We start from the raw sequence: 19,230 nt of genomic DNA on the forward strand, positions 1-19,230 counted from the left end.
GGTCACGGTTTACGTATGAAGCATGACAGGCTGTACAAGTTTTTTTTTCTGGTCACTTATCTTGAGCCAAATGAAAAGCCGGTCGTCTCCGAATGGTATGGGAGGAGGCTATAGAAATTTGGAACTGTATGGGAGGGGTTAAAGAGTGAAGCTTTGAATAGGTTAGGTCGGTGGAGGTGTCTGCAGCTATATTGATCGTAGGCAGTTTGGTGCTGCAGTGAGTTGTCAGTAGAATTAGTAGTAGTAGTAGTAGTAGTAGTATATACTTTAAGCCGGGAAAAAAGGCCACAAAGAAAATATTGGATGATGGGTTCCTTTATCAGTCTGGAAATTTTTTTTTTTATGTTTTAGTGTCAAAGCACATAATCAGCTTTTCTTCTTCTTCTTCTTTTTTCGCATGTTGACCTTGGTCTATGGTTGCACAGATACCGATATCCTGATCCAATTCCTTCGGTCGGTAGTACAATGCCTGGTTGAAGCAAATTGTCCGATGCCTCTCGTTTTCTCCTCCCCCGCCCCCCAGGTGTCTCCAGGTACCCATTTAAAACTGGTTGTTGAACCAAACAAACAGTAACACCAGGACTCAAATTCCTGACCTTAAAATTTCTAATCTTGAGTTCTAAGCACTTGAATAGGGCGGCACAGATGTATTTATCTCATTGGATTCGTTTTTCTCAGGTCTAGCAATTAAGCGTAAAGAATTATGAAATACTTAAAGTTTTTCTTAAGGATAATCTAAACTTGTTTAAAAAGAGAAAAATCACTTGAACAATTTTCAAGCATTCGGCTTTTGCTTCGTATATTATCAAAATGTTCTTAAAAAAATAAGGAGTGATAGCAAATTCGACTTGTTCCCTGCAAAAATCAATAATTTTTTTTAAACGCCATTTTGACGAACTTCATTCTAAAAGGCAGAAAAGATTGTCAGTATTTAGGGTTTATTCCCCCCCCCTGAAACATGTGATTTTGAGAGAAGTGTACAGCTGTAACTTGTAAAGAAAGGATATACTTCTATCCTTTAATTTAAGTATATCCTTGATATAAGTATATCCTATTTCTTTGATATATCCTGATATCCTTTGATTTATATTATACTTATATCATTGAGTTCGTTATTCTCAGATCTTGACAATTAAATGAGTCAAAATGATGAAAACTTGCTTAAAAAGAGAAAACAGTTCTTTTCTTCGACAATTGTCAATCTATTTTCAATTTGGAGACAATTGCAAAATAAGTTTAAAAATTGAAGTAAATGGATTTGACTGAATTTCTGCTATCGAATGACGGCAAAATTATCGTTTTACATAGAAATATTGAGATGTAGAGTTACAGAAAAATAACATGCCGAAAATTTAATTTCTCGTAGTAAATTAACATTTTTCTTGGAATTGAGTCCAAGGAAAAATGTGAAATTCTTAGAGGTCCAGAATTCTGAAAATCATAATTACTAGGTATAATTATTTTTTAACAATATAGCCAATGTGTGTCCTTATACATTTTGAGTAAGCCCTGAGCACATAAGTAAGTAAAAATTAGTCACAGTCTTTCCACCTAGTAAATAATGAATAAATGGTTCCTTTTTTAGGTGAGTCTACTTATCGGTCATCTCACATCCAATCTGCCCCTTGGGAATGCTGGAACAGACCTGCTGTCGGCTGATATGTGTTTATACTATGGTCAGCTTCTTTTGGACACTCTGTTAGATTCCAAGCATCGTGGTGCGTTTGAACAAGCTGGCGTGGGGTTTACAATGGTCTGCACTACTTTCTTCAAGTAAGGCTTACTGGCCAAGCTTCAATCAAAATTGTGCAAATGCCAACTTGTAAAAACAGGTTGTTTGATAAAACGATTTAATAAAAAACAAATCTTTTCTACGAAAAGTAGGGACCAACATTAAAACTTTAAACAAAAAATCACTCTGTATGTGAGAGGGTCGCCCTCTCCTCTATACACTTTGCTTCACGCTTTAAAAAAAGAGATCAAATTTTTTCGTGTTTTTAAAAAAATGTTCTTATTCTAATTAACGGCCCTTGTGTTTCAGGAATCGTTCTTAAAGAGTTGTGACAAGGAGTTGAACGTTAAAGTAAAGTGCGAGGTATAGAGGATGGGGCAGCTCCCTCATATACGGAGTTGTTTTGTTCGTTTTAAGTTTTAATGTTGCTCCTTACTTTCAGTAAGAAAAATCCATTTTTTATTTAATTTCTGATCGTTTTTCAACTAATTCCAGGCAATCCCCCTCCCCCTTCATGAGAAATCCCCTCCATGAAAAATTCTTTCATAGAACATAGTTCTGACGTAAGATCCTTCACACCGAGAAATCACCACAGGGCAATTCCATCCTTGCTGCGAATTCTTCCTAGCACATTGCATGCAGACGATTCCGCCTGATAAATACCCCTTAGCATACTTTTTCTAAAAAAAAGAAGACTTTTTAACTTCTGGTTGTTTTCAGGTCATGGTGGAATGTCCCTTACCTCTGCGAGTGAATTTATTTCTTAGAAATGCCCCTCAAAATATTTCCTCTTGCAAAAAATATCCCCACGGAGAGTTTTTGCTGATGATAATTTCCCCATGAAGAATCTCTCCCTTGGGAAATCCCCCTACGTAACAATTCCCTATAGAATTCAAAACTGCTGAAAATTTTCCCAGGACAATATCCCTTTAAGTAAAAAATGCGGTAGCCAACGAGAAAGTAAGACAAATCTTCTGGCTCTTTCTCTCTGGGCTGTGCCATATCATCCCCAAAGATATAGTAACTGGACCTTTCAGCCGTACTGAATAATATGGCTATCTCAAGATTTTCATCGGACGTCTTTTGAAAAAAAATGGCGTTTGGGGGGGGGCTAGTTTCCCTCCAGTTCTTTGGATTCACTTAAAAAGGGGTCTTGAATTTCCAAAATCCACTCAAATGGGTCCTCTTCCAGTATTTTTATATTTGGGACCACTGGTTAGATACGATCATTCCTTGGAAAAACCAAGAAAAAAAATAAAATAAACGCGCATCCGTGCTCTTTTTTCCTGGGAGAAAAATGCAAAATTCAACATTTTTTTTAAAATAGAAAAATGCAAAATTCAACATTTTTTTTAAAATAGAAAAATGCAAAATTCAGTATTTTAAAAAAATAGGAGCTCGGAAAGCTCTCCAGTAGGGTAATCTGATACGTTGAATATGATGGTGCAATTTTCAATGAAATTCCTTGGCTTTGGGGGATATTTCCGCCCTTTTTCGAAAATCAGGCGAATTTTCTATGGCTTGTAGCTTCTCATGGGTAACATAAAACCTTATGAATATTATATATCTGGAATCTGCATAAAAGTAAATTCTTTTGATGTATTTACCGTTATGAAAATTCTGTTTTTAGAGTTTTGGTTACTAATAGGCCAAGTCGCTTCTTACTTACAGTTCGTTACTATGAACTGTTCGATATCAGTGTTCTCATTGATTAAAAGAAAATTATCACTTTGCAAGCCGTACAATAAATCCTTCCTTAGTGTGTTTGTGATTTTAAAATCTAAGTCAATTAATAAACACAGATTTTTTTTTTTTTGTTTCTTTCTTGGGGTTTAGGTCAGACCATCAAATTTATTTTATCACTAGAAAGGTTGAAGGAAAACGAATTATATTTTGTTTTTTGTAAAGATTTCAAATCGTAATTTTATTTCACCTTGGAACGTCAAAATTTAGCACAAATGCCGAAAATTTACTGTTATTACAATAAACCATTTGTATCCTAGTAAAAACACATCTGTTTACGTGGGAGGATCTTTCCGTGGAGGAAGGGAATTTTCCATGAACAGGATGTAATTATATACCTATATTTGGGTATTCTAAAATTGTTAGGCGTTTTAAGATGCGATTTTATTACTGAATAAAATAATTGTCTGTTTTTCTGGCATTGTAAAAGATAATTATTGATTTATGCGCAGGAGCCCAGCACTGAACACACATAAACACAAAAAAAAAGAAAACCAGAGATGAAATTTTGTGAACTTTATCAAAACATGTCAAGAAGGTTTGGGTTTGAGTAAAAGCGTTGAAAATTGTGGGATGGAGCAGGAATGTTCATCATTAACCATGTCGGCTTTAAATGGCTTAGCATTCGTAGGATGGTAGGGGTAGCTGTTGCAGTAAAGAAAAAAAGATTAAAAAGATCTTAATAGGTAATAAAAAAAAGATCATTTTTCAATAGAAGATCTGCTGAAAACATTCGCAGGAAAAAGCAGTGTTATGAAGAAAGACAAACCGTAAGAGCTTAGATACAACCACAATAAACCTATTAAACCACAAACCTGGTAATAAATCCTTAGGGGGTTGCAACCATGTTCATTATATATGTTTATTTTTTTTAAGGTAAATGGCGGCCCGATTCACGTGTTTTATCTATACATATTATATATCTTTGAGATTTTTTGCCGGTTGTGTTGAACCCGAACGTTATATTTATCTTCTCATTACATTATTAATATAATCTTTTTAAGCAACCGTTAAGTCATTCCAAAGCCAGCTTATCAGTAAAGGGTTCTTATATATTTAGATGGTGATTTCCTTAGAAAGGGTAGCCCCTAACTCGCAGGTGAGATATTTCTCATGAACCGGAACTCGAAGTAAGTAGTTAACAAATACCGACTTATCCATCCAAGTATGCTTTTTTTTTCGTTTTCTAGTTCAGCCCTCATCTCATCTTGAGTTGAGCAAGTCTACACTGTATAGCTCTGATCAAAAGAAAGGAGTGAATTTAATGAATTTAAGACTCCCACAACCCATATTTCAAGATTAGTTTGATTTAGTTTTGATTAGATTAGTTTTACGTAAATGTGTCATTTACGTAAAACATCTAAATACGGTGTGTTATGAGTGAGCCACGCCAGTAATATTTGAATTTCTAAAAAAAAATAATTTAGATAACAGAGCGTCTTGAGAAAAACTGCTTTACAGGATAAGTTCAAATAGGTAAATTTTAATAAGTTAAAATCTACACATCAAAGATAGTTTAAAAAACTTATTGTACATATAACGTTGATAAAGTGATTAAAGCTGTGTTTATTCTTACGCTCACCTGAGAATTAACACTTGACAATTGCAGTATTTCGGAGTTTTCATCCCAATACCCGTCACAGGGCATTCATTGCCCTCTGATGGGCATTCAAGCCCGACGTAAAATTGTGTTTGGCATTACTTGAGCGAGAGATGGCTCGCCTACTTCAAGCAAAGCAAATATCTATCTGCGAATACGGCTAAACTTTTGAATACGGCTAATACGTCTGCGTAGAAACTTTGCTTGTCTGGAGAGTGTCTTCAATTTTGAATATTGCAAAATATTGTACTTCTTATGCTTTTTGTTTCGTCTGTGGGAATTCCAAGAAGTTCACGATTGTTCTTTTTTAAGTTCTTAAATTGACCGAACTCTTTCGAGATACATAATTGAAGTTGTGCTCTTAAAGTATCAACGCCACTAAAAATGAAATTTGACTTTATAAATTAGTTAAGTTGAAACTTACACAACCAAATATGTTTTCGATAATTAGGAGAATCCGGGAACTCCATTTTTAATACAAAAGATCTCCATATGCAGTTAGGTAGTTTTACACTTAGTGAGCGCCAAGTTTCAAAATAATGGACGTGCGTTAAATATCAGCGAAAAATGAGCGAAAAGACTTAATCATCATGGAGTTCTAGAAGTGTAGCTTCACTTATTTCTTTAGCAAAAGACGAACACTGCCACAAATCTCAAACTATGCATTAATATGGGTATTAATAACTTCAATCAAGATTAAAAACTTCCGAGCATTATTTGTAAATTGACTAAATTGATCAATTTGTAAATTGACCAAATTGACTAATTTGTAAATTGACCTCCAAAAGCATCTTTTTTAGTAACACCAATTCGATTCTGTTATATTTATCTCTTTAATTGGCTGTTGACATATAAATAAAATCATTATTTTCTTCTGTTTTAAAAATGTCACTTTAGTTGCTTAATTTTTGCATGTTCCCACTAGCCGACTGTACATTATGGTTGTACCATCTTATTGATTGTTGTATTGCCCGACGACCAGATGCAGATATTTTAGGTGTTACAACCGTTTGGTTGGCTTAGTCTGTAAACAAGATAAGTTTCTGCTCGTTTCTTTTAATAATTGAGTGTAGCAACAAAGGAGACTACTTACGCAACAAAAAGCTGTTATTAGTTGTATAAGAAACAAAAGAAAAACGGCAGGAAACCCGGTTTTCAAGTATGAATAGACTGAAGATTGAGCCAGGGGCTGAAAATGTTTTATGATGTTCTTGATAGTTTTCGTGCTATGTAATCACTTCTATTTATTATTTTTCTATTTTGGATTGTCTTGTTTAGTAGTGGATTTACTAGGATTTGCTAGACATTTTCCAGAGAAATTGTCTTCAGATTTTTTGGGTACCCGACTGACTGACTGTATCTCAAACAGTAGGCTATACGAAAAATTTCGTTCAGTCTCCCATTCTATGGCTATAATGAGAGAAAGGTTGCGATAAAGGACGCGCTCTGGCTATAATAAGAGAAAGGATACGCTCTGCAGATGACAGATTCCTAAAGATTGTCCTTGTTGGTCAAACAACTATGGCCAAACGAAAAGCAGTTCGTCCCTGAATGGAGTAGGGGGATGGTGTAACGAAAGGTTTAAGGGAAAGGGAAGCTTCAGGCGGGGGTGTAAAGAGGGACGCTTTGAATAGATTAGAATGAAAAAGGAGCATGCGTAGCTGTGTTCCCACTAGCTTGTATATGATCAATAGCCTGAAAACGTATACAGTCCTATTGGTTGTTGTTGTAATCGACGGTCAGCTGCAGATAAATTAGGTGTTACCTACGTCCATTGAAATTGTTTATAAAATGGAAAAGTTGCCTTGTTCCTGTTTCACAATTCAATTGTGGCAGCAACACAGAGAATCTACACTACAAACAAATTTATTAAAATATGTGCAGCCACTAACATAAAACGGTAGAAAATCTCGGTTTTCAGGTATACACACTCCAAAGATAGAGTCTGGGCCATACAGTGTTTTTATTCTGATGTCCATGGTAGTTTAAACATTTTATCCTGCGGAATTATATTTCTTCTTTATAAGACTTTTTTTTCTTCCTTTGTTACAAAATGTTTTTCCTTCCTATTGTAATCCCTATGAAAAGGGAAATAGGGTAAAAGGAATAGTTCTAGATAGTCCCTTCAGGTGAGTAGGTCTTGGGAAAATTTTAGGAAGGAATGAGAGGGGTGAGTCTTGGTTCAAAAAATTGTTGATTAAATGGGTGTTTATATTCTGGGGCGGTTTGTTCGTGTGGATATACCCATCGAATAGGTGCTATATGATGATTCTGTTTTTTTTTTTTGGGGGGGGGGGGGGGTGCATGGCCCTGTAGGGTTTTTGTGTAAAATATAGCCTACTTCTATCATATCTAACCCAAACAACGTTCTTTACTTCTCATGAAAATACTAAAAAAAATACCAGGACTGTAGCTTTTTGATTTTTTTTTCTCGTTGTAATTCTTGTTCTCTATGAATTAAGGATTGATGTGTTTTTCACAATAAGCGAAAATTGACATTTTTCCAATCCCAGTATATAAGTTCCCAGTTATATTTTTAGAAGGATTTTTTTTGCAAATTAGCAATTTTACTATTAGTTTTTGTTTATAAGTTGGGCTAACTTTTTCACCGCTCTTCTGACATAATCATTTTGCACCCTTTTAGGTCAAGTCAACCCAAATTGTGTGAAAAACCACGTTTTTGGCTAGAAAATATGCTACATGAATTACAAAGTGGCACTGAGGTTTCACAATATTGCGCTACAAGAAGGAGTGCTGGCTTACCTTACATGGTCTTGGTGAGTACATGTAAAAAAAAGCTAATTTGGATTGAGAAAATTTATTTTATACAGAGAAATTCCCCTAATGTTATTCCAAGGAGCCCTCCCCTAAGAAAATTATTTTATAACAACATTTGTGGTGCTTCAAGACGTGCTCGAAAGATAAGTTGCTCTTTCCCTTGATATTTGGGTTGTGCGCCCGTGGATAACGTCATTGCGGCAAAGGAAAAACATATGGATGCTTTAGGAGAAAATTCTGAAGACCGGTAGAGAGAGAAAGAGAGAGAGAGAGAGAGAGAGAGAGAGAGAGAGAGAGAGAGAGAGAGAGAGAGAGAGAGAGAGAGAGAGAGAGAGGTGATGAGATAGAACGAATAAGAGGGAAGAGAGAGGGATAAAGTAGAAAAACATACAAAGTTATTCAATCTTATTATAAATTTAAAATTCTTCATTTTCTGAACCTTCCTAGTGATTAGTATTTGGGCTCCTACAATGGTCTATTGCCCCATTCTTCTATTCTATAATCTTTTCCATAAAACTATCTTTCCGCGGTTTGTGATCCAACTATACCCTTATTGTTGCCAGAACATGACATTTTAACTTGGTCGAATAAGTTTGAATATACTTTTCGTTGTAATTATATTAATTTTTGTTTCAGGGAATATTACATGGTGAGCTTAGCGTTTCGTCATCAATTTTGTTCACGCAAGCAATGACTAAGCTTCTTCATATAATTGAAATCGGGACAAGCTTAAACTCAAAAATTCACGCCTACAACATCTTAAGAGCATTGTATCGAGATACAAAGTTGGCTGAGGTTGTTCACCCGTTTATTGCAGACGGCCTAAGATTAGCAATTATTGGCACGAGGAGTTCTCTGTGGATAGTAAGTTATGATTGACATTCTTTTGTAAAATATCAGGCCCTTACAAAGGACTTGAGCCGTCCTAGCCGACTGGTTAGCACGCTAGACTTGAAATCCTGCGTCTATGAGGGTAGAGGTTCAAGTCCTCGTGTTGCTGGTTATTTGGCTCGGGACGGGGGTCAGTGGAGTGAATCTCTAAGCTCAGCCAGAGTCGACCCAGCTCTCAGTTTGTACCTGGAAAGATATGGGTCATCAGTTTTTTGATTTGGGACGGGGGTCAGTGGACTGAATCTCTAAGGTCAGCCAAAGCTCTCAGTTTGTACCTGGAGAAATATGTGTCGTTGGCTTCCTGATTTGGGACGTGGGTCAGTAGAGTGAATCTCTAAGCTCAGTCAGAGTCGACCCAGCTCCTAGTGTGTACCTCGTGAAATATGGGTCGTCTTTTTTTTAATTTGGGATGTGGGTCAGTGGAGTGAATCTCTAAGCTTAGCCAGAGTCCACCCAGCTCTAAGTGGGTGCCTAAAGAAATCTGGGAAAGGAAACAGGAAGGGTATGTAAAAGCACAGGATGACTAGCCTCTAGCCCCCATTGCATTTCCTGGCTGAAAGGCCATGAAACGAAGATCAGCACCGCATGCTTTGACTTTAGAGTCTAAGTTTAACTAGAAGTTAAACTAGAAGTTTAACATATAAAACTGTAAGAACTGCTTGGATCTCATATTGAGAGTAGCCCCACGTGCAAGGAGCCATGGAAGGCTTGTTTGTCATGTGACTCCAACCGACCTTGTCACCGGAAGCCTTCAAGGGCCTTATGCTTCTGTTTGCTTTTCTTTACTATGGTTCATTTTGGCCAGCCTAAAATATTTTTCTTTCTAGGGTATATTCAAAAAATTATTTTAATTATTTTAAGTTGATTTCCCTTGCATTAAAAATAATGGAATAAAATAAACACTTTAAGTAAGTTTTATGGTTGTTCACAATTGCTAATTAAATAGTGCCTTGTATTGTGAGAAGAGCAGATTAAAATCTTCCATAGAAACTGGTGCCTGCTAAGACAAGGAATACCAGATAAAATTGTAATAAGCAAAGGGGGTGATTACTCTCAAAGTAGTGTGAGGCCTGTTCTCTGGGCCATTTATCACGCTGAAGCTCGGCAAGTAGCTTACCTAGCCCTGTGTAGATGATAAGAGTTATCCACTTCGTTAGCGAATCAAACTGAATCCTAGTGTTCTCGAGTGGTGAGTAGTGTCGCTAAATATGTTTCATTGCTGTTTATACAAGAAACCAAAACTTAGAAATGTGAAATTAAAGTACATGCTGGTAAGCGTGTAGTGTCCCAGAGAATTGCATTTCCAACCATGTAATTTCCAGTGCCAGCATAGACCGAAAAAAGTAGCTATTGGCTCAGGAACAGCCAGCAAACCTCTGGAACCTACCCTTCTTCCCTCTTGATCTTCGTGCCAGAAAATTTTACGAGAAGGCGTATCCTTCAGAAATTTTTTAAACAGAGGCAACTGTCTGTTCGTATGGTGATAGTCCTAAGGAGGGTTGCGAAAAGTTCAAAGTTCTCAAAGCAAGTTGGAACGCTGATAAGAGGATGGAGAAGTAGGTCAAAAGATTCTTAGAAGTGCCATTGTCAAAAAATGAGCCTGGAGTAGTGTTCCCTGTGACCGCTCCAGTGTCCGTGCAACAACAGTGCCAGATTCTCTCCCATTGTAAATATTATAAGATATTGTGATTTTTCAATAAAAATTTCGTAGCCCATTTACCTTTCAATATAGTACACCAAAGAGAATGTGTGGATGAGCGAGTATCTCCCCTAGTCAGTTAGAGTTAGAATTGAAAACTTCAAATGGATTTTATTTACCCTATAATTATCCCAGTTCTTTCAGGTACAGCTTTTGGACCTGCTTCCATGCCACTTATATTTCCCCATCCAAATTATCACCAATTGCTGGATGGCCTAAGACACTTACCCCAGGAAAATGATATTCTGTACATTGTCTTCACTAATGCTGATTCTCTCTCTAAGAAGCTTTTTGAATCCCAAGTTCTTTTCAAAGAAAAGTACCAAACAATACCAATTTCCCTATTACAGAAGACTGATTTATATGTACTACGGATTAAATCTGTATGGCTTGATGTTGTGTTTTCAGACAAAATAACAGTCTTGGATACGTTTATAAAAGTCTCTGTGCACCTTGCCTTGAAGAATGCAAACTGGCTCTCATACATATTATTGATAAAATGGTCTGATTTAATAATCACACTGATTTAAGAACCATTGCTGACTTCAGCATATCCACAATACACTGGACTGAAGGCCTAGGTCATTCTGCGACTAGCACTGCAAATTCACCTTATCTGTCCTCTTTATTTAATAATCTTTTTCTAGAAATTTCGATAAGCCTTCAAGATGTAGACGGGACTGGAATCTAACCTTGTTGAACCTTGTAGTTTAAATTATCTGGAATCCCTTATAAAAAGGAGTTTCTTACTCTTATTGGAAAAATTCTTAGAAAAATTAAATTTTTTTTAGTTATCCTGCTCTGCACTCAAACCCTTATTGACTATGAAGCTATAGAACAGGAACTTGCATCAATTGATTGGCACGAGGTCATTAAAGATTTAAATGAATCGGTTTTCACTTTCAAAGGAATTATCTTATTAGCGAATAAAGCTAATAAAGCTAAAAGAATAAAGCTAAAAGAATGCGTGACGCATTCTTGCGTCACGTTTCGAAAGAAAGCCAAAAAGTTCGAAAAGCCTGGAAAAGGGTAAAAAAACAAAACAAAAACAAGACAACTGGCTTAATTGCACAAGGCTCGTACCCTTGTTTCTAATCTCATTAGGAAACTTCAATTTGAGTATGAGGAAAAGCTTTTCTCTGATGTTAAGGATTAAGGAAAATCCCAAGTTTTTCTTGAAAAACGTTTTTGCTAAAAATCGTAACCATCACACATGGATACAATCAGATAGATAATTCAGATAGATCAGATTTCTACCAGATAGATTCCAAGTCGTCAGCATTTTGCTTCTGATGATGTTCCTCATTTTTCCTTCTTTACAACAGTTTTAAGTGGTGTCCCTCGAGTATTATTCTTGGAGTAAATCTGTTCAACTTCTATATAAATCATGCACCAAGGGCTCTATCAATTCTCACTCTCTGTGTAGATGATTCTAAATTATTGCTAAAGCTGCCATACCATCTAATATAGAATCTATCCAGATTGATCTTGACAGCTTTGGAAGTAAAGCTGATACATGGCTTTTAGCCTTTAATATTGGTAAATATAATATGCTCCATTTTTGCAAACATAATTAGCACCAGAGGTATTACTTCAAAGGAAATGTTTTTTTTTGTAGTCTCTGAAGAAAGAGAACTTTGAGTCACTGTTGATGACAGATTTGATGTCAGCACTCATGCCAAGACTATGTCATCATCTGCCTTTCAATCCCTTGCCATCATCAAAAGGACAATCTCAAGCCGCCATCCTAGTGCGTTCATCAGATTTATGAGGTACTAGTTCGACTATGACTTGAGGTTAGAATGCCTTTGGCATTGTCTTTTTTTTCAAGAAAGAAAAAGAAGTTGTAGGAAAAGTACTGCGCAGAGCAACTAAGATGATCAATGAATATCATAAATTGTCTAATGAAGAACGTCTGCATTATTTCAAACTTCCCTCGCTTATGTATAGAAGAAAACGAGGATGTATGACTCATGGCCATAAATTTATATTTAAAAAGAAGTCGTGGTATAGACACTGTATTCGTGAAAAACCTACAGCGTAGAACAACTAAGACTATCAGTGGACTGCAGCAAATACCTTATGAAGAACGTCTGTATCAGCTTAAACTCCCTACACTTACATATAGAAGAAAAGTCACTTCATGCGCAATACAGACTTACATATAGAAGAAGAAATTCACTTATTCAGCCAGAGAGCTGCCAACTTGAAGAACGTCTGCATCAGCTTGAACTTCCCACACTTACCTATAGAAGAAAACGAGTATATATGACTGTTGCCCATGAATTTATATCTAAAAAGAAGTTGTGGTAAAGAGACAGAAGTCATGGAAACCGTACAAAACAGAACAACTAAGATGATCAGTGGATTGTAGCAAATGCCTTATGAAGAACGTAAGTATCAGTTTAAACTCCCTTCACTTACATATAGAAGAAGAAAGTCACTTATTCAGCCAGAGAGCTGCCAACTTATGGAACCAGCTTTCAGCAGACACGGTATATGCTGAATCAACTCAAACGTTTGAGTGAATAATTGACATAGTGGGTACGTTAATAGTTTCTTTTTAACCGGAAAGTAGCTGAATCCTCAAAAAGGAAGCAATAAGCAGTAAAACAAGAAAATCATTACTACACATGTCGTCGGGGAGCATAACAATTTTTGAAATCCTTAACTCGCTGCTAGCTGCAATGTAATAATTTAAGGCAATAAATTTAATAAATAGAAAACGCAACTAATAAATAAGATAGGAAATAAATACGGATTTATTGATTGGAGATAACTGATTATATCGGAAGCAAGATCGAAAAATCTTTCTTTTTAACATGTTTTATCTTATTCCAGCATCTAAACATCCGATTGATTTTATACTTTAAACATTAGTAAGATATTCATAAAAAGTAAGGATTAATTTCAAAAGTTGCATGCCGTTATGACCATTGGATTACATAATGTGGTTATTATTAAATCTTAACCAAGACATCCAACTTTGGTGTGGACATCTTAATGAATAGAAAGTTTTATAGCCCATAAAACACAAGAAGGCTTTATAATGGAGTAAATAGAAAATTAAACATAAAAACAAGAACACGAAATAGATACAACAAGGAACTATACGAGACTGATCTAGCCTTTCAAAAAAATCTTTCATGGCAACTCGTAACTACAGCCAGGGATTGAGCCAAACTGTAAATCTGTATTATTTTTTTTTTTTTTGTCTGCTTTAAGGGTCTTTAGCAACACATTTCGACTAAGCTCGTAAGCGGGCTCTTCATATTCAGTCATAAGTAGACACAAATACGCGGGAATTTTTTTTTAGTACATTAATATCCAACCAGTAACGTTTCTTGAATTTGAATCTTCTGGGCTGTCTCTTTGGTTTATTGGCTGAATTTAGCTTCTGAACTGCTCTGAACCAATAACTACCATTTTACAAAGTATGATGTTTTCGTGAGTTTTATATGCTTTTTTTTGTAGGAAAGGAATGCAAGTACGCTTATGTTCAGTGCTCTTATGACGAGGGTATTCGGAGTGAATCCAGCAGATCCAGCAAATCGTAGTGCAGGAATTACATGGAAGATATTTTTTCAAAAATATCCTGCTCTATACTCGTTTCTGCTTTCGGAATTTTCGGTAAAAAAAAATTTTGTTTTATCGTAGATGGAGAGTATTTTGAAAATTTAATTAAAATTACATTCAAATACCATTATTATAAATTTATTCACATGCACTGTAATTAGCCGTCGACATATATTTTTTCAAGAGCCCTGTACTCGTTTCTACTTTCGAAATTTTCGGTAGAAATATTTCTTTTCTTTTCTTTTAAAATATTTTCATTTTTTTACCATATTTGAGGTTTTTTTCAGATTAAATTACCATTACCATAAATTTAGAGGGTATCTAGATCACTCCAGAACAGTTGATCTTGTAAATTGTTCAGATGACAGCAAAAAAGAAACTACATCAACAAGAGAAGAATACTTAGATACCCAGTAGAAAAAAGGGAAATTAGAGAACATAAAACTCCGCAATTTTGCCTCATTGTCGTTGGAACCTTGTGTGAACATTAGGAGTGGACATAATAGAGTACCTTTCAACAAAATGACTTATTTCATTTTAAGGAAGAAAAAAAAAATGTCCATAAACATCATGAACTAGTTTCCAATACTAGATTAACATGAATTATGATGAACAACATCATAATAGAGTACCTTTCAACAAACATGACTTATTTCATTTTAAGGAAGAAAAAAAAATGTCCATCAACATCATGAACTAGTTCCAACTACAACAGCTGCAACAGAGCAAATAAATCAGTGTAAAATGTATGCTAGCTGGAGCTACCTCGAGGCTACAGGTTTGACTTCCATTGGTGGAATTTTTTTTTGAAAATTTTGTCAGTTATTACGAAGGTTGCAGCTCTAGTTGTATATTTTATTTTAATATTAGGGACAGTTGTACTCGCCAGGTTTTAAGTGCTTGCCTTGCATATTTTTATACGGTCTTCTCTTTATAGCTAAAAATTTCCTCTGTTTCAAATTTATTTCAATTCGTCAGAAGATCATAGTCTTCCGTAATGAATATTTTAAGGAAGCTATCTATACTCCCCACTTTGAGCCTCTCTTATTCATTTGGTAATTATGAATCGTTTCAAATTATAGAATAGTATTTGTATGCAAGATTAAGGTCGAATAAATCCTTAACATTCATAAATTTGTATAAAAAGCATTGTTTTGAGGGAATGGAATTATTATTTTATTTGTGTTCTGGATTGGATGGGAGTAATTCAATTCTATTTTTGGATTTATGCCTGCTGTTTTTTTATATTTAATGTGTTTTTCATTGTTCTTCGGTTTTTACATTCTTGAATCCCCCCTTAAATCCGTATTTTTTTACTGAGGGTGTGTTGCTGGTTTTACAGGCCAAACATCCTTTGTATAATTCACAGGTTGAACCTTCCATTTTCTAATTGTCTCTAATTTTTAGCATTACTCATCTTAGGCCCGTGATTCCCACCATTGGGCACGGATCCCTGTGGTGGGGTGTGGGAATATCGTGGTGACTCAAGTAAAGGACGCGAACCCTTCGACTGTCTATGCTCTTGGTTTAGAGCCTTAATTTTGAAAAAAAATTCATGTGAATGACGTCACATTCATATGCATTTAAAGAGCAAAAAGGATCCATGATGGTATTGCAGTGACCTTCTGCATTGTATAAAAAGTTTCATCAATATAAAACATACCTAGAGGACGACTCGATGAGACGCTAAGTAAATGTCTTTTTAAGTCTCCTTTACGTGAATGCACGTAAATTTTTGAGTAACGAAATCTACATATCACGAGGGGGGCATACGGGTTCTGGAAATGCCTAGGTTGGGTACGAACCGAAATCAGTTGGGATCCACTGGTCTAGACCACAATACGAGCTTTGAAAAAACTATGAGTTTTGAAAAAAAAACACGAGCTTTGAAAAACATGCGAGTTGAAAAAAAACTCGAGTTTTGAAAATAATACGAGTTTTGAAAAAAAGTGGGTGTTTTTTTAAATATTTCGGCAGCTATTGTAGTAATTTAAGATCAATAGAAAGCTTACCAAGCTGTTTCGCTTCATGAAGTAGCTTGCATGACATCTACGTTTTTTGTTTGTCATCTTGGTTGAAGATTCAAGATTCAGTCAATAAAAAAAGATATCGTATGAGTCACTCCTAGTTACAGCTACTTTTTACAACATATTAAAACAGGATAATAGGAGTTATCGCACTACTAATAAAAGAAGGAACGAATAGATCCTACAGCGCACTGGCCTAAGCCTAATCTTATGGCGTGTTTTTGAATTATTTGTGCAATTATCATTCGTTAGCTCTAAGCCATACCCAAGTTTTATTAGTTTTTTTTAATATTATTATTATATTATAATGTGAATTATTTAAAAATAGGACAATAATGGTGCAATAGTGCTTTTTGAACTAATAGTTCTTGGCTCCTTATTCTCACTATATATTTCTCTCAATATAAAGTGTTTAAAAAAAAATTATCTACTGTAGGTGATACTATCCTTCAGCTATTCAGTTAAACCAATTTGTAGACGAGAAGTGGGAGAAGGTGTGTCTTTCCTGGGTATGGGTATAGTTTTATATTACATTTATATTATCCTTTTACATCTCATTAAGTACCCTTCCCCTCCAAGTGGCTTGTGTACAGGAGTTCTGTCAAGTTTTACTTACATCTTTACGAATCTGTCAGACAAAAAGAAAACGAAAATGGTTGTCAAAGTTATAATGTAGCTTACCAGCCTGTCGAGCAACAAGGAGCCCTACCCCTCCTTTCTAATCCTGAAATAAAAGATTTGTCCCTGAATTATGCACTTCGTAACTGAATAGAATATTCAGTCGTTCTACTACCTTAAAATGTGTCTAAGTAGCTTCCTAACCATTCTCTGTACAGAAAAAATTGAAAATAATGTTTTTGGTAAAGAAATGTTTTTCTTTACCAAAAATATAGGTAGGCATAGTAGACATAGATGTCTCTGCCATCTAAAAAATCATTTCCGTCCAATGTTAAAGCTGGTTAATAAGAATCACGTTATCGTATGTCTTTCAGACCATAGTGAAGGACGTGGACCAGAATTTGCATCCTAGCTTGTTCCCAATTCTTCTTCTCATGTGTCGGTTTCAACCTTCAGTAGCAATTTTTGAAAGTTCCGTACTCAAAGTAAGTTTTAATATTCCTTTTCATTTTTTTTTTTTTTTTTTTAGTGATTTATAGATATTTTTTCAAATTAAAAAACAAATGGCTGCCTTGTTAGACTTTAAAGCCTCAAAGGAATGTTCTACGTTCAAATGTGAACAACAGCTTCTACCGTCCAATACAAATGGAAACAGGGATGATTTTATTTAGGGAACATGTTTCCATGACAACGGACTCGGAAAACATTTAAAGTAAAACTAGAGAATCAATTAAGAAATTGCTCTTTTTCCAATTTTGTAAAAATTACTAATTTTGAATCGCTTTGAAGGAGGACAAGGCCGTATCCTGGATTTTTTTTTTGGGGGGGGGGGTGAGAGAGTAAATGGTTTCTGGGGATGGTTACAAAAAAATTTCAAAAGATGATCAAGACTTTTTTATTTGTATTTTTGTTTGCTTTTACAAGTAGTACAAAAAGTTTGGGAATAGGGTTCAAACCCAGTAATCTCCCCCCCCCCTCTTTGGATACGGCCTGAAGGAGAACAATTTAACTTATGATGTCGACTGCATTAGCCTATATTTCATGTTGTATTTGTTTCTTAGATGTTCTCCTTTTAAGGAAAACTTTTTAAGGGGATTTATACTACATTAAATGAAATTCAGGAAATGGCTTCCCATTACTAGGCAGCAAATTTTTTTTTTATTGTACGATAATTAATTTACGATAGTTGCTTTTCTAAGTTTCTTCCCTAAGACACTTTCAGATACTTTTCCAAATGTTTTTCTAAAATCTTATTATCCACATTCTGCATTATCAAATTGTAACGCTTCAATTTCATTTGCAACTGTTGGTCAACATCACTAATAGCTCACTAATAATATTTATAATGTCTCTTCTATATATAGCATTTTTTTTCGTCAATTTGCACATTGTTTATTTTCATTCAATTCAAAAAACAAATATGACGAAGAAACACTATTACTTGAAGATCAACTGAACTTTGTACATCAGGTATCATTCATTAGAGTGTACGGACTCATCTATGGTCTTCAGGTTTTATCGATGGAGCTTTTTCACGTCGTGGGTTTTATCGATCTCACAAAACCAAAAATGTTTTAAAAACCATCCCGCTTCGCAAAAAAGAGCAAATCCAAGTTTAATGAAAGCCAAAAAAAATCATGACAGCCCAAAAAAATTTATTACAGCCAAAATTGATATCGATTTCTTCGACTCTGTTGAGTCGACTCTTCGACTCAATTCACAAATTGTTTATTTTCATTCAATTCAAAAAAAAAAATATGTTGAAGAAACACTATTACTTGAAGATCAACTGAACTGTGTACAGTGGTTCAAAAAACCAAGCCACCAATATAAACATAAAATGAGAAACATACAGGAGGATAATGTCGGGTGAACCACAAAACTAAAATGAAAAGAAAAATATGTGTAGTTTTCATCACTCACCTGCTCTCATCATGCGTCACGACTTAGAAACAATTTTATATCTAATTTAGATGAGGAATGCATTCCAGAACGCCAATGTTGTCTGGAAGGCTATCCAAGAGGGTTGCACTCACGTGGCGAGAACAATGGCCAGACCTAAATTTATTTCTTGTTTCACACTAAAGCTTCCCTGCATTGCTATCGTAATACGGTAATAGTTAGAATTAGTAGAAAATACATCACCGACATAAAATTATGCAAAACTATTCAAATATATTTACACCAGCATTGCCAACTGGTTATCATGTTGGCGAAAAAATTTAGAACGCCAAAATAGCTAAAAGAAGTGAGTAAATCACAAAAATTAGCGCATTATTCTAAGATAAGAACCACTTTGTTCTGAACTATCTAAATTCTTGTTTAATAAGCATAATGTTACTTGCTCAAAAGGGACATCCGTATCAATGTAAGGCTGAATAGTCATTGTGTAAATAATTTGTAACACAGATACCCGGAACAAATTGCGGAATCTTCGAAGTAAAACTAGGCCTCTCTCTATATTTACCTAAGACGTTACTTGATAAATGTATATTTGTTTGTTTCTTTTTTTCCTAGTGGTGGTCTTATTGAAGTAGTGATCGTAGAAAATCGTGAGATGGCTCAT

General features: G+C 35.2%; 1 protein-coding gene across 1 annotated transcript in view; it reads left to right on the forward strand.

Annotated features, from left to right (window-relative positions):
• The window catches only part of LOC136028906 (tRNA (32-2'-O)-methyltransferase regulator THADA-like), a 190,001-nt gene that overhangs the window by 157,509 nt on the left and 13,262 nt on the right, over window positions 1-19,230 (forward strand). The window contains exons 18-22 of the mRNA XM_065706865.1: window positions 1,586-1,773; window positions 7,720-7,852; window positions 8,490-8,717; window positions 13,918-14,073; window positions 17,039-17,149. Of these exons, the coding sequence (XP_065562937.1) occupies window positions 1,586-1,773; window positions 7,720-7,852; window positions 8,490-8,717; window positions 13,918-14,073; window positions 17,039-17,149 (816 nt within the window). The remainder of the gene's footprint in view (window positions 1-1,585; window positions 1,774-7,719; window positions 7,853-8,489; window positions 8,718-13,917; window positions 14,074-17,038; window positions 17,150-19,230) is intronic.

The sequence above is a fragment of the Artemia franciscana genome, chromosome 7 (genome assembly GCF_032884065.1).
Source record: "Artemia franciscana chromosome 7, ASM3288406v1, whole genome shotgun sequence".
Lineage (NCBI taxonomy): Eukaryota > Metazoa > Arthropoda > Branchiopoda > Anostraca > Artemiidae > Artemia > Artemia franciscana.